The sequence below is a fragment of the Leopardus geoffroyi genome, chromosome B3 (assembly GCF_018350155.1).
Source record: "Leopardus geoffroyi isolate Oge1 chromosome B3, O.geoffroyi_Oge1_pat1.0, whole genome shotgun sequence".
Taxonomy (NCBI): domain Eukaryota; kingdom Metazoa; phylum Chordata; class Mammalia; order Carnivora; family Felidae; genus Leopardus; species Leopardus geoffroyi.
The window spans coordinates 52,183,541-52,198,865 of record NC_059337.1 but is presented as its reverse complement, the minus strand read 5'-3'; the positions used below and the strand labels follow the sequence as shown (position 1 = coordinate 52,198,865).

General features: G+C 44.7%; 1 protein-coding gene and 1 pseudogene across 2 annotated transcripts in view; one reads left to right on the top strand and one right to left on the bottom strand.

Moving 5' to 3' along the window:
• The window catches only part of MYO5C (myosin VC), a 104,409-nt gene that overhangs the window by 43,000 nt on the left and 46,084 nt on the right, over positions 1-15,325 (bottom strand). For both annotated transcript variants that reach the window (XM_045449720.1, XM_045449721.1), the window contains 9 exons: positions 12,845-12,928; positions 10,962-11,096; positions 10,447-10,544; positions 7,925-8,011; positions 7,356-7,467; positions 6,098-6,309; positions 3,304-3,469; positions 2,824-2,970; positions 1,267-1,431 (listed from right to left, as the gene is read on the bottom strand). In XM_045449720.1, coding sequence (XP_045305676.1) covers positions 1,267-1,431; positions 2,824-2,970; positions 3,304-3,469; positions 6,098-6,309; positions 7,356-7,467; positions 7,925-8,011; positions 10,447-10,544; positions 10,962-11,096; positions 12,845-12,928 — 1,206 coding nt within the window. The remainder of the gene's footprint in view (positions 1-1,266; positions 1,432-2,823; positions 2,971-3,303; positions 3,470-6,097; positions 6,310-7,355; positions 7,468-7,924; positions 8,012-10,446; positions 10,545-10,961; positions 11,097-12,844; positions 12,929-15,325) is intronic.
• Positions 8,022-10,119, top strand: LOC123583008 (annotated as a pseudogene).

The window sequence follows — 15,325 nt, the reverse complement described above, 5'->3', positions numbered from 1 at the left end:
CAGTTTTGTCACCACAGCCTTTCTTGGTGAAAAGCTGTATTTTTATTTATTTATCCATCCATCTATCCAGCTCAGCTCCTATTCGTAGAGAACAGCCAGCACCAGCCCAATGCAAGATGCTGTCTGTACTCCACTCACGTGCAAGAGCTCCATGTGACTTCAGGCACTGGCTCTCAACCTGACCCAGCAATCAAGGAAATCAAGGAATCAAGGCTGAAATCAAGGAAAAAGAGCCAAATCCAAGGTCTCCTCAAAGTCAAGAAAGCACCTCCATCCTTTTCTTGAAGCTTCTCGATAGCCAAGGTATTTATGTATTTAATATGATAGAAATAATTTATATATAAAGTGAATCCACACTTTGAGAGAGTTATTACGCAGTAAGGATGTGTGATCATGACAGGAACTCTATTATTTTAGCTTCTCCTGGTAAAATATCTGCTGGGCTGACAGCTGGGGCCACTTGGTGCTGAAGGTTGGTGACCCGCAGCGTGGGCAACGGCATCAGCTGGGCGCTGGACCACGGGGAAGGTGCCCTGGGGCTCCAGGCTGCCACAAACCTGGACGCTGCAGAACTTGAGAAAGTATGAGAATGGAGGGTAATAAATACTACCTCTTTAGAAAACAGGAGCTCACACTTGCGCAGGGCTCTATGGTAGGCACTTGGCTAAATTATTTCATCTGGCAATTGTATCATTTCAACAACTCTGGCAGTCCCTTGTTGTTATTCCCATTTTACAAATGAGGGAATTAAAGGTCAGAGAGGGTGTAAGGGACTTGCCCAAGGATGCTCAGCCAGATGGCAGCGAAGACAAGATTTGAACCTGGGATGTCTGACTTCTAGCTACTGCTCGTTTTATTGCACTACAGACATGAAAACCTGCTCCAAGCTTTTCATTGCTATTTTGGGGAAGGCATATGCCAGGACACATAGCAGATGGGAAAGCGACAGGGACCGACATCATCCTGGAAGAGAGGGAAGCATCTAGCCAGGGCTCCTTCTCTTTAAAGGGGCTTTCATCACTTCATAATAGTTGAAAAAAAGAGGAAACTTTATGTTTTGCTTCTTGAAGTGGGAGCCTCCTCCTCTTCCCCCAGACTCTAGGACTCTGATCTCTCTTCTCCTAAAAGCTAGGCATCCTTTGGTAGTGGAAGCCAACAGGAAATCTGATCTGCTCTGCAGAAATCTGCTTTGTTGGAAAATGCTGCACTGTGACCTTTTGCACGGAAAGACTCGCATATATTTCCATAATTGCACCCGGCACAGACCTCTTCCATGGCAGCCTTGTATTTCCTCCCCTTCTCCTCATAATTGTGCCTGTGGGTAGCTGCCCTGTCCAGTTCTGATTCCAGTTTCTGAATCTTCTCCATGTCACTGGCTCGAAGAGCAGCCAGGCTGGTCACTTTCTCCACCAGCCCATGGTTCTCTTTGTTCTAGAGGAAAAAAACAGGAGATATTTAGGGATTTATCCAAAATGAAGAAGCTGTTCCATTCGTTTCTCACAATCTCTGATGTGGCATCTAACTCCATGATATGTATCACTATGATGGCATGTGTGACCATCTTCATCCCAGTGAAAACAGCAAGGCTGATCTTCTCAGGTAAACTTCCTGAGCTGATGGTGCAATTACTGTGGGACCAGCCCATTCCTGGAGCTCCAAGACAACTCTAATGCTGTAGGATGAATTGTGTCCCCTGCTGCCCGCTCGCCCCACAACTGTTCACACATTGCAGCCTAATACTCAGCACTTCAGAACGTGACTATATTTAGAGATAGGGTCTTTAAAGACAAAATTAAGGTAAAATGAGGTCATATGGGTGGGCCTGATTCTAGCATGACTGGTGTCTTTTTAGGAAGAGATTAGGACACAGACACACAGAGGGAAGCCGGTGTGAAGACAAAGGGAGAAGGCTGCTATCTGCAAGCCAAGGAGAGACAACTCAGCAGAAACCAACTATACCAATACCCTGACCTTGGACTTCTAGCCTCTGTGATGGCAGTCCTAGCAAACGAATACACCTAGAATGGAGTCCGGGCAGCATGGGGACTCGCAGGGGACCTGCTCCTAGCTGTCACAGCAGCGTTTTGCTGTTCTGCACGACCCATGTAACATGCAGGCCTGTCACCCCACAGCACAACGATGAAAGCTGCATCAAAACCTCAAGCTGTTTACACATTCATCCCTTCACTAAGGACCCCTATAGCATCGTTTGTGGCTAAGTTTCAAGTTTACCTTAGGAGAATCTCGGGATTATTTGAGACGGGCAGACCAAGGGGTGAGTTTTATAGATCTGGACACTGCATATTCCACAGTCCTTCTCCACTGGCTAAGAACATGGGGATTTTGTTTCCTACCAGTGAGAATGGTATGAGGAATCTCCCCAAACGAGGCAGGGCTGCAGTTAGACCATATAGACCTTTGAGCAAATTAGAAAGTGCCAACTCCCGTGAGCCAACACAGCCCTGAGGGAGCATGGCTTGGCATGCAGACAGCATCTTTGTGCAGATGAAAAAAAGGCACCCCTGCCTCGAGGCAGCACAGCTTTGTACCAGGACACATGGGTTGGCAAAATCAAAGTAAGGCTGGGTTTCAGCTGCACTTGCACTGTTGGGCAGCGGCCCTTGTGCAGTGTACAACCTATACAACCACATGTAGCAGCCCTTTACAGTGTACTTCTGTTTTCTAGAGCAGGTGGTCCACATAAACTATTTGAACCTCCTAACACGGGCATAAATCTTAACAGCATTAGCTGAGGAATTGGCCCAGGATAAAATAAATTTGTTAGAAAAAGTACGTATGAAAGATACATTTGCAAACACCTACCTGATCTTCTAACTTTTTCTGCAAACGCTGGACCCTGTAAGTAAGCTGAATGTTGAGCACAAATCGTCGGATACTCTGGAATCTGCGCCTGGCCAGCCACGCCCGTGCATATTTCTGAAGGATCACAGCCTTGTGCTCCTCCAGCATCTTTGAAACAAGATATTAGGAAACATAAGTTGGCTCTCCAGTGTTTCTCTCACAACTCCTCCAATGTTGAGTGATGCATCTACCAAAATATTTTCACAATGCAAAAGACAAATTTCCTGTAATCAACCACAGAATCCTATTATACCTAGACCACTGAAACAATAACCAAACCCCACCTATAGCAGACATGTGTGAACAGACACTCATATATCAGAACTCCCTGCTCTCTATGAAGGTCTTCACACAGAAAAAGAGATCTCACTGTGATTGGTGAAAAATAACCTGAGCCCTGGGAAATTCATGCCCTAAGAAAGCACGGGGTCTCAGCTGCACCTTCCGATACTTCCTCCTCGCCAAGAGTCCTCGGGTGTAGGCCTGGATGGTGATGGTGGCCACACGAATCAGCTGGTAGAGACTGCGGACAAGATATCCACGACAGTACTTCTGAATGATTATGGCTGCCCATGCTTCTTTTAAGGCTGTTGCGGTAACAGCTTTCCTTGGTTAAAAAGAATGCAGAGTATATCTGTTATCCACAGAGCACTGACTTCTACTGTAGGGCAACATGCTTGCATAGCATTTAAAAAATATATCTATTTGGAGAGAGAGTGAGGGAGAAAGCAGGGGGAGGGGCAGAGAGAGAGGGAGAGACAGAATCCTAAGCAGGCTCTGCACTATGCACAGAGCCCGATGTGGGGATTGAACTCACGTCATGAGCTCATGATATGAGCCGAAATGAACAGTCAAACACTTAATCCACTGAGCTACCCATGTGCTCCAGCAGTTTGGTTTTTGTTTTTTTTTTTTACTGAAGAATATTCAAATGTCTTGCAAATCTACCCATTAAACTCTACAATTCATTTACTCTAACACCCACTGGAAATCAGTCTCATCACGTCTCCTTTTCACCCTGATCTGAGTGTGGACCTGCTCTAGGCCAGAGGAATGACGTGGCAACTGTCACATTCTTCACATGCAGGTGGATCCATCCATCATCACTCACATATGTGGAAACAAAACCGGGCTTTCGCACTGCTTATCCATCCTTGTGGGAAATCGCGCTAGAGGCTCTAGATCAGGGCAAATTATAGCCTGGGGACCAACTCTGCAGCCTTCCACCTGCTGCTATTGCCAAGTGTTATGGCAATGCAACCACACCTATTATTTGTATATCATTCATGGCTAATAACAGCAGACTTGAATAGTTGAGAGAAACTGCAAGGCCCCTAAAGCCTGAAGTAGTTGTGGCTTTAACAGAAAAAGTTTGTCAACTCCTGTCTAAAGGACTAGAAGTGAAGAACAAAGTTCTTACCTTCATAGTTTACAACCTCATGTAGCAGACAGACTTACAAATGGCCAAGTGGGACAAGAGGAAACATAAAATAACTACTAAAAGATCTGTAAAAGAGATGGTACAGAACTATCATTCTGCTTGTGAGTCTGTCCTTGATGGAGAGGTGGGATTTCTGTAGACAGTGAAGGTTGGAAAAGGCATTTCAGGCTAAGGATCAGTGAACACATGGAGGCCTAGCCATGCCTGAAATATTCAGAAAAAGAGAATCTCTTTGAAATTGCTAGAAAATAAGATACATGAAGAAAATTAGCCAGTGAGGTTAGAAAAATAGAAACCATTTGCTATTTAAGCTTATTTATTTATTTTGAGAGAGAGAATGAGCAGGAGAGGGGCAGAGAGTGAGAGAGAGACAGAGAACCCCAAGCAGGCTCCTCGCTGTCAGGACAGAGCCTGACGTGGGGCTTGAACCCACAACTGTGAGATCATGACCTGACCGAAATCAAGAGTTGGACGCTTAACCAACTGAGCCACTGAGGCATCCCGTTATTTAAAAATATATTTACTGAATACCTACTCTGGTGTGCGAAAGTATGACCCTGGTTCTCCCAGAGCTTCCATTCTTATAAATGTATCCAGGCCATGGGGGGCCTTGAACACTCATGTCAGAGACTGAGTGTAGGAAACAGGGGTCACAGGAGGCATTAAAGGCAAGGGGAGGACAGTGGCTCCATCAGGCCCTGCTTCAGGAAGACACGCAGCAGGTAGAGGCTGTGTTGTAGGACCATAAAGCAAGTGGTGGTGAAGGTCAAATCTAGGGCCGGGGTGTGGGAATGGAATGATAGACAGACACAAGAGGTAAGCAGGGGTAGAGCTGTCAGGCTTTGGTGGTTCCTAAACAGAAAGGGAGCATGAGTTGGGGAAGAAGAGAACCCTGGGCTTTCCTGCACTGGAGACTGCTTCTATTGACTGACCCAGGGCAGGGGAGGGAAAGCCTGGCTGTATATGTAAGATGGTCACCTGAGGTGCGATGGTGAGTCTACTTTGGAGTGTGCTGAGGCCGTAGTGCTGAGGCCGTGGTGTGCCAATCACGTAAACAGGCCCAGGTGCTGCTGGAGGTCAGGCCTCAAGCTCAGGAAGAGGTGAGGTTCAGTGACACGGTCTGACTCTTAAATACTTGCCTTCTCAACTATCCTCACAGCGTGCCAAGGAAGGAGGCAGCACAGACACAGGCAAGCACACACTGTTGTCTGGGAAGAATGCCATCTCACAGGCCAGCCCGGCACAGCCTCGTGGGAGCACTCAGTGAGGGCTGGGATTGGTGGACCTGCCCTCCACTCAGCCATCCCTTGGGAGAGGGCTCTGTGTTTGCTGGCAGAGCCTTGCCATGGATCTCCTAAGGCACGGCCTGCCCCCTCCCCATCTGCAGGGAGGCTGGTCAGTGGTTACTCATGGCATTTACTTAGGGACTTCCCTAGGGCCCTGTCTTAGGCATTTTCAATTCCCACAGAAGAAGGGCCCAGTTCCTCTTCCTGGTCTCACTGGGGATTCTGATTCGCTTCAGCAAAACCCTGATTGAAGCTTCCTCTCTTCAGGGTCCTAGTTGTCACTGCTGCCATGGGAACAGTAGGCGGAGTCAGGACTACCTGCCCTAAGGTAGGTAGACTCACGGCTGGCCCCAGGAGGACACCCACACACATCTGCCCCCCCAGGAGAAAGGCCATTTGTCCTTGACAGGTCCCTCCCCCAGCGATGAGCAGTTAGGAGAGTGGGCCACACAATTCCACACCTCTTCCTTGGCTCGGGCCATACCTCAGTTTGCTGACCCGGCCATACCTCACAGTTTGCTGACCCCGGAAGTACTGCTGGATTGTCAGGACAGCTTGTCTTTCTCGGAGAAACTTTTTCCTCTGGAGCCAGCCACGGATGTGCTTTTGTATCACAACACAACTCTGCCTGAGCTTATCCAATCGGAGTTTCTCTAAATAAGCCACTTGTCCTGCTCTGAAGAAAATTTTGGTTTTACCAAACTGGTACTGATTAGAATCCTGGAAGAGAAAAATGATAGAATCACAAATAAATCCTTCAGAGTTTATAGTATTTGGAAAAGATGTTTAAGAGATTCGAAGGTGCCAAAATATTGTTATTTTTGACACACCTGTTCCTTGACATAAAGCAGAAAGATTCTTTTTGTTAAAAAAATTTTTTAACGTATATTTATTTTTGAGAGAGAGAGAAAGAGAGAGAGAGAGAGAGAGAGGTGGGAGGAGGGGCAGAGAGAGGAGACACAGAATCCGAAGCAGGTTCCAGGCTCTGAGCTGTCAGCACAGAGCCCAACATGGGGCTCGAACTTGTGAACTGTGAGATCATGACCTGAGCCAAAGTTGGATGCTCAACTGACTGAGCCACCCAGGTGCCCCAAGGCAGAAAACTTCTGATTATGACCTAGAAATTTATACTGTGACTTGTTTAAAGCCACTGGGTGAAGAAACGGACTTGAGGTTCAGGAGTCTGCGTCTGTCTGTGGGGTAGGAGGGCTGTGTGCATGCTTGGTGATTCTTAGGCCATTGGGGAGCTTCGGCTTCTCATATGTGGTTTCTACAATAAAGCAGAGCCTGGAAAGGTCTGGTTTCTGTCTTTATTTTGGTTTGTCTTCACCATCTCCTTTCCTGGCCATAGTAACTCTGTCCCCACTTCTTTTCTATCAAACTCACTGCCAGAGCAATGACCTAAGTCCACACGGACTGCCATGTTTGGGAACCTCCTGGTGTAGTGGCAGGCTCAGTTGACTGTGTAATATAAGCCAGGCCCATCGAAGTTCCTTAAATTGTGGGAGGTCAGAGTATGATAGGAGGACTCTGGGGGAGGTCAGGGTTCAAGCCTGGGTCCGTAATGGTGACTCCTACTCTCAGGAGATGATGCCCCTGTGAGTGTGTCTGCTCTGATCTCCTTAGCACTCAAATGCTTGGGCATATTTTCTTTCATCTTTGGCATTCATGACAACACAGTCATGGGACAGGTGGGTAGGGAAACACATTTGGGAGATGGGCATCTGGGTAAGAGCCCATGATTCCAGGAGCTGAGCAAGACTGACCTGGATGAGCCTGTGTAAAACCACCTTGCACACCTCCTTTTTATCACTGAACGAAAGCTCCTGCTTGGTCATGAGCACACCATAGCGACTGTAGAACTCAATGTATGTCCACCTGCAAAGTCAAAGAGGATCTGAGGAGGTGTGGCTGTGAGGAAACATGGCATGTCTGTGGATCCCACTGCTGCTGGGGTGGCAGTGGGGGTAGATGGGAGTCTGTTCTGAACTTTGACCTTTGACCTCACCCTGAACACAGCGGACCAGGAGTGGTTTTTTTTTGCCAATACTCTACTCTGATGATTATGCTCTCCTCCCCCTCCATCTCCTCCTCTCAGGAGCAATGGGGAGGCAGGAGGTGATGTTCACTAGCAGTGAAAACAGGTGATGGGATGATGGTGGCCCCTGACCAGTACATGGCCGCCGGGGCCCCCTCTGGCCTTCCCAGGGAAGAGTGGGAATATCTTGGGGCATCTTATGCAAGTACCTGACAAAAAACATGGCAGCCTCTCCCTCGGTTCTCAGCAGACCTGAAGGTCGGCATTTTCCCCCCAAAACAAGGAGAGACAACCCACCTGGAAGGGTAGCTCTGCGCACTAATGCGAATTGTTTCTAAAACGCCGCAGGCTCGCAGCTGCTGAACAATCCTTTTAGAGTCGAATCTTAAAGAAGAAGATTTCAATATGTGTTAAGCTGTCATGATGGACAAATATGCCCATGAGCAGTGCAGCAGACCTGCCTGGACTGTGAGCCCTGAGGAGCGGGGTCTGTCTCTGTGATCCCCACGCAGGGCACCCAGCAGCTACTTAATGGACACTTGCCAGAGGACAAATGAAAACAGCAACTCTGTGAGAGTTCAGGAAGCTGTACTGAGGTCACAGAGAAAGGAGTGCTGGATTACGATGGTGGAAATGGAAAAGGTCTCGTGGGGGAAGTGGCCTTTGGTTCAGCTTCGAATGACAACCAGTGTGGAAGAAATATTTCCACTCACCGCATTCAAATGCCCATTTGCTGTTTGAATTCCCTTTACAGGGTACCCTCTGGCTGAGGTCGGACCCTTTGGTGGCCCACGGACACATACACCACCTCCATGGACAGTGCATGCCCCTCAGACACATCTTAGGTCTAGTCAGTTAAAAGAGACTCTACAATGTCCACTCCTAGGTCTGGAGTTTTCCTGGGGGGGCCCCAGAGAACAAGTCTAATATCTCATGCCATATTTGAGGAAGAAACCTCTGTTCCTCTACAGAATTTCTTTCAAAAAACAAATTCTTTTCTTTCTTATTGAGGTATAACTGACATGCAGCATTCTAGTAGTGTCAGGTGCACAGCATAATGACTCGGCATTTGTAATATATTGCGAAACAATCAAAAGAAGTCTAGATCACATTCATCATGGCACATAGTTACGGCAGTTTTTTTTTTCTTGTGACAAGGACTCTTAAGATCTATTCTCTTAGCAACTTTCAAACATGCAGCACAATATTATTAACTGTAGTCACCATGCCATATACAAATTCTTCTTATAATCAAGGAGACGTTCTGGCTTTCTCTGCTGCATCAACTTCAGTTGTAGACTATTCTTTCAAATCTATCCCCTTTGCTTCACCCTGGAGACAAGGTGGTTTAGCCATAACAGAGAGCTTGTGCTAGTTAACAGTATATGTAAAGGATGGGACTGCTCTGAACCATTAAAAAAACAGCAACAGGCTCTCTGCTCTTCCTCATTCAACAGACAGCAGCATCTTCTGCTGAACTTCCAGCTGTGTCCCTGAGACACGATGGTGAAGGTTGGAGTAGATGGATTTGGCAGTATTGGACACCTGGTCACCAGGGCTGCTTTTAACCCTGGCAAAGTGGATATGGTTATCATCAATGACCTCTTCACTGACCTCAACTACATGGTCTACATGTTCCAGTATGATTCCACCCACAGCAAATTTCACGGCACAGTCACGGCTGAGAATAGGAAAGTTGTCATCAATGGAAAGCCCATCTCCATCTTGTAGCAGCAAGATTCCACCAAAATCAAATGGGGCAAAGCTGGTGCTGAGTATGTTGTGGAGTCCATTGGGGTCTTCATTACCATGGAGAAGACTGGGGCTCATGTGAAGGGTGGGGCCAAGAGAGTCATCATCTCTGCCTCTCCTGCTGATGCCCATGTTTGTGATGGGCATGAACCACGAAAAGTATGATAACTCCCTCAAGATTGTCAGCAATGCCTCCTGCACCACCAACTGCTTGGCCCCTCTGGCCAAGGTTATCCATGACAACTTTGGCATCATGGAGGGACTCATGACCACAGTCCATCACACCCAGAAGATGGTGGATATCCCCTTCAGGAAGCTGTGGCATGATGGCCGAGGGGCTGCCCAGAATATCATTTCTGCTTCTACAGGTGCTGCCAAGGCTGTGGGCAAGGTCATCCCTGAGCTGAGTGGGAAGCTCACTGGCACAGCCTTCCATGCTCCAACTCCATTGTGTCCATTGTGGATATGACCTGTTGCCTGGAGAAAGGTGCCAAATATGCTGACACCAAAAAGGTGGTGAAACAGGCATCAGAGGGCCCCCTCAAGGGCATCCTGGACTTCATTGACGACCAGGTTGTCTCTGCAACTTTAACAGTTACAACCATTCTTTCACCTTTGATGCTGGGGTTGACATTGCTCTCAATGACCACTTTGTCAAGCTCATTTTCTGATATGACAATGAATTTGGCTATAGCAATTGGGTGGAAGACCTTATGGTGCACGTCACTTCCAAGGAGTAAGAGCCCTCTGGATCACCAGCCCCAGAAAATGCAGGAAGAAGAGAAAGACCTTCAGCTGGTGGGGAGTCCTTGCCTCAACTCATCCCCAAACACACTGAGAATCTCCCAACATACACAGTTTCCATCCCAGAGCCCCCAGAGGAAGGGAGGGGCTTGGGAAGCCCTACCTTATCATGTCCTGTCACTAAAGTATACTGTACTTAGCCAAAAAACAAAACAAAACAAAAAACCAGAAACAGTAAAGTTCAAGAGAATTATAAGCAAATTCTCCAACATTGTGACAGAAATGGCCTCAGTGTTTTCCCTCTCCTGCATAAAAGCACTTACTCGAAGGGTAATTTTTCATCATTTGGCTTGATGCATCGGACATAGTGGGGTGTGGTTGCATTGAGGGTTTCCATAAGCAAGTACAGAGAGCTGCGGAACTAGGAAACAAGATCAGAGAACAAATATGCTGAAATTTGATACTCATATCAAGGAAAACAAAAGGGCCAACCTTAGTAAATTAAGAAGAGTTAGCTTCATGCATTAACATCTATTATGAAAGGTTTTAATCTGTGACTGTATTAGCATGTCCTATGTTCTGGACAGAATTCTGCTCTAACCAATTCTCCCAAATAGCAAGAACTTAGTAAATCATGTTATTGGGCACGTGGTTTTCTCAGGCCTGTGCGGCCTTGGAGGCTGAGGGATGATGACAATGAGCTGTGACTTTTCTTTGCATTTACGTATATACTAGATGTGAACCAGGTCAGTGCCCATGTCCAGGCCTGGAATGTGGGCCCCACCACTGCCTGGCTCCCTGTGGGGCCTGGCCCCATCCTCAGGTACTTTCTGTGTACCTTGCTCCCCACTGTGGTCCGGAACTGCTTGTTGTTTGGCTTGATGACTGGCTTTGCAGATTTAACTGTGATCGCTGAACCGAAAGGGGAAGGAGGAACTGGATTTTCTTGAAAAAAGCTGGCACAGAGATGAAACTGGAAGGAACAGAGGGGATTTCAATGTCCAAAGGTGTTCACTCATAGTCAGAAGGTGATACAAACCTCATAAATGGTCATAAGAACCCAATGTAAAATGAGGTTAGCGGTCTCCACCAATCTCTACAGCCTAATCTGAATCCCACAAGAGGACACTCCTCCCCCTGGATGATGCATAACTTCTTTCCAGGAATCTAAGCAGAGAGGCAATCCGTGCAAGTGTCTATATGTCATATTTATATTCCATATATATATTAGATATATATTAAATGTCTGTATGGACATTTACACAGTGGAGACATTTACTAGCCCTACCTCTGTGCCTTGGCTCATGCTGTTTCAACACCTGGACTCTCCTCCCTCCTACCTCATATTCTCATCCCTGTAAATCCAAACTCTACCCATTACTCAAGGTTCTATTAAAATATTTTCTAGCTCTACCCCATTCACTCGCTTCGATTAAGTTTAAAACAGAGGTAAAAAAAAATTGTGCCCTGATTCAAATTAATTTCAATTTCTTCTACATAAAAAAAAATCTTTCACTTATGAGTGTCTTCTAAGATATTCATTACTTTTTACCATGCATCAATGACTTCTTTAAATGTCTTATCTTCTTAGAGCAAAACTCATTTTTTTTTTCTTTTAAATCAAACACTGACAATCTCCTTTGGGGGAGAATCACTGCCTAATATATCCTTGTATGCTCCAGCTGCAAAACCCGTGGATCTGTACTTCCCACGCCTCTGAGAGCTTTCGTGCTCAGCAGAGAGACCCATCTGTGCTTTGATGTGATCTGCATTCAGCTTCCAGACCGGACCCCAGGGTATGCTTGGGGATGAGTAAGCAATTGGTGAATTAAATGAACTAATTTTGTACACAAGATGCAGGCCATTTCCACATTGAATTCTCTATCATAAATCGGTTTAATAACTGAAGTTGTCATGCCTGCGACTTCTATATGATTGTTAGTGGAAGTGCTCATGCTTATGTGGGAAACTGTCAAAATACTTGAATATGAACAAAGGCTTAGGGATCTTTCAAAAGAAGAAAAATAAATATGATCTAAACTGTTCACAAAATGAAGGCTTGTGTATGGAATATTCTTATTCTCAACTATTAATAAGGAAATGTTCAAAGGGGAAAAGGAAAACCCAGAAGTCATTCCTTTGGTGACCCTACTCCTCACATAGAACTGTGGATTCGAGGAGCCTGCACATCTGAGCCAGCACTCCCTTCCCAGGTCACCCTCTCTCTGTCTTGCCCTGGTTTCTTTCATGTGCTTAGCAATACGTGCCATTGCTACTTATGTGGTTAGGGTATGTCATTCCCTCTAGAATAGTGAGCTTCATGAGGGCATGCATCCTGGCTGCCTTGCTCACTGCTATAACCAGAATCTAGGGCCAGTGCTTGGCACATGGTAGGTGCTATATACATATTTGTGAAAGAATGAATAAAATGTAAACTGTGGTCTTTTAACTGGTTATAGTAGCTATCCTTCCTCTCTGGCATCTGCATATTTGATTTCTGATATTGCACCTAGTGGAGATTTGTCTGCAAGCTGTCAGAAGCTTCGTACATGTTTTAGTCCCAATTCCAAAATAGTTATTTTTTCTAAGCATGAGCTACAGTTTGCCACTGCAAGACAGTACACATAACCACACACGTCTTACTCTTTCCTGATACACATATAGATCCATTTCAAGTTATATAATGAATAACATTAATTACCATCGTAGGACCTTACAAACCTTGCTTGCTCTCAAGATTTCAACCAGCATATCATACACGGTATCTCTGTTCTTCTCAAGAAAACCTTCACATTTATATTCTACCTGTGCAGAGAAAGGATTTAATTATTGCCAAAGAAGCAAAAGCAGACAGCATCTAAGACCAAGGAGTTTTTCTCTTTTTCTAAGAATGAATAATGAAGGCACTAAAAAAGCAATCTTCTAAAAACAGATTCTGTTTCTGTTTATCACAGGAACTCTGTCATATAAAACTTCGGAAGCTGGGAATATGTCACTTGCTGGAAAGAGCCAGGCTCTCCCACTGCCTTGATTTCTAACTTGTCACTGATCACTCTGTATTCTCCTGCCAGTTCCCTCTAGCCACAGGTGACCAGTCATTCCCTGCAATGTCTGAAGTTAATACACACACAAGTCTAAGAAGACCAGGCTTAAGGTTCACTCTGCCTTAGGAGGAAAAAAAAGCCATCAGGAGGAAAAAAGCTCAGTGTTGTCCTTTGGGTTCAAACCAAAATACTATCCTAAATCAGCATTAATATGGTAGAAAGTAAGATTTGTCTGACCACAAAACTTTCAAAGGCCACCAAAGCCCTTGGGGTCAGGTTAGAGTGGGTAAATGTTCACATTGCCTGAATTTGGCTTAGAAAAAGTCTCCACATGGCCCTTCCTGATCCATAAGGCTTCCTGAATCTCTCAAACAATAACATATCCAGGGTGGGTGCTTAAAAATTCAAACTCCAATAGTTTATGCCTCTAGTTTACATAGTTTATAATGTAATATCTACTTGTCATAAATTTTCATAAATTAGAAAATAGGTTTAAAAATCAACATATGGAAATCTGTGGGATTTCTACACACCAAAATGAAGCAGCAGAAAGAGAAATCAAGGAATCGATCCCATTTACAATTGCACCAAAACCCATAAAATACCTAGGAATAAACCTAACCAAGAGGTAAAACATCTATATGCTGAAAACTATAGAAAGCTCATGAAAGAAACTGAAGAAGACACAAAAAAATGGAAAAACATTCCATGCTCATGGATTGGAATAACAAGTATCGTTAAAATGTCGATACTACCCAAAGCAGTCTACATATTCAATGCAATCCCTATCAAAATAACACCAGCATTCTTCACAGAACAAACAATCCTAAAATTTGTATGGAACCAGAAAAGACATTGAATAGCCAAAGCTGGAGGCATCATAATTCTTGACTTCAAGCTGTATTAAAAAGCTGTAATCATCAAGACAGTATGGTACTGGCACAAAAACAGGCACATAGATCAGTGGAACAGAGTAGAGAACCCAGAAATGGACCCACAAACATACGGCCAACTAATCTTTGACAAAGCAGGAAGGAATATCCAATGGAAAAAAGACAGCCTCTTCAGCAAATGGTGCTAGGAAAACTGGACAGCGACATGTAGAAGAATGAACATAGACCATTTTCTTACACCACACACAAAAATAATCTCAAAATGGATGAAAGACCTAAATATAAGACAGGAAACCATCAAAATCCTCAAGGAGAAAGCAGGCAACTTCTTTGATCTCAGACACAGTAACTTCTTACTAGACATGTCTCCCAAGGCAAGGGAAACAAAAGCAAAAATGAATTACTGGGACCTCATCAAAATAAAAAGCTTCTGCACAGCGAAGGAAGCAATCAACAAAACTAAAAGGCAACCAGTGGAATGGGAGAAGACATTTTCAAATGACATATCGGATAAAGGGTTAGTATTCAAAATCAAAATCAAAAGAACTTATCAAACTCAACACCCAAAGAACAAATAATTTAGTGAAGAAACGGGCAAAAGACATGAATAGACACTTTTCCAAAGAAGACATCCAGATGGCTAGCAGACATATGAAAAGATATTCAACATCACTCATCATCAGGGAAATACAAATCAAAACCACAATGAGATACCCCCTTACACCTGTCAGAGTGACTAAAATTAACAATTCAGGAAACACTAGATATAGAGAAAGGGGAACCCTTTTGCACTGCTGGTGGGAATGCAAACTGGTACAGCTATTCTGGAAAACAGTATGGAGGTTCCTCAAAAAATTAAAAACAGAAGTACCTTACAACCCAGCAACTGCACTACTAGGTATTTATCCAAACGATATAAAAATGCTGATTGAAAGGGGGCACATGCACCCCAATGTTTATAGCAGTGTTAATGACAATAGTGAAAGTATGGAAAGAGCCTAAATGACCATCGATAGATGAATGTCTAAAGATGTGGTATGTATGTATATATATATACATAAACACTATAATATTACTCAGTGATCAAAAAGAATGAAATCTTAACCATTTGCAACAACATGGATGGAACTAGAGTGTATTATGCTAAGTGAAATATGTCAGCGAAAGATAAATATCATGTGACTTCACTCATATGTGGAATTTAAGAAATATGCTGTAAGTGGGATGTTGAAGTCCCCTACTATTATGGTATTATTATCAGTGAG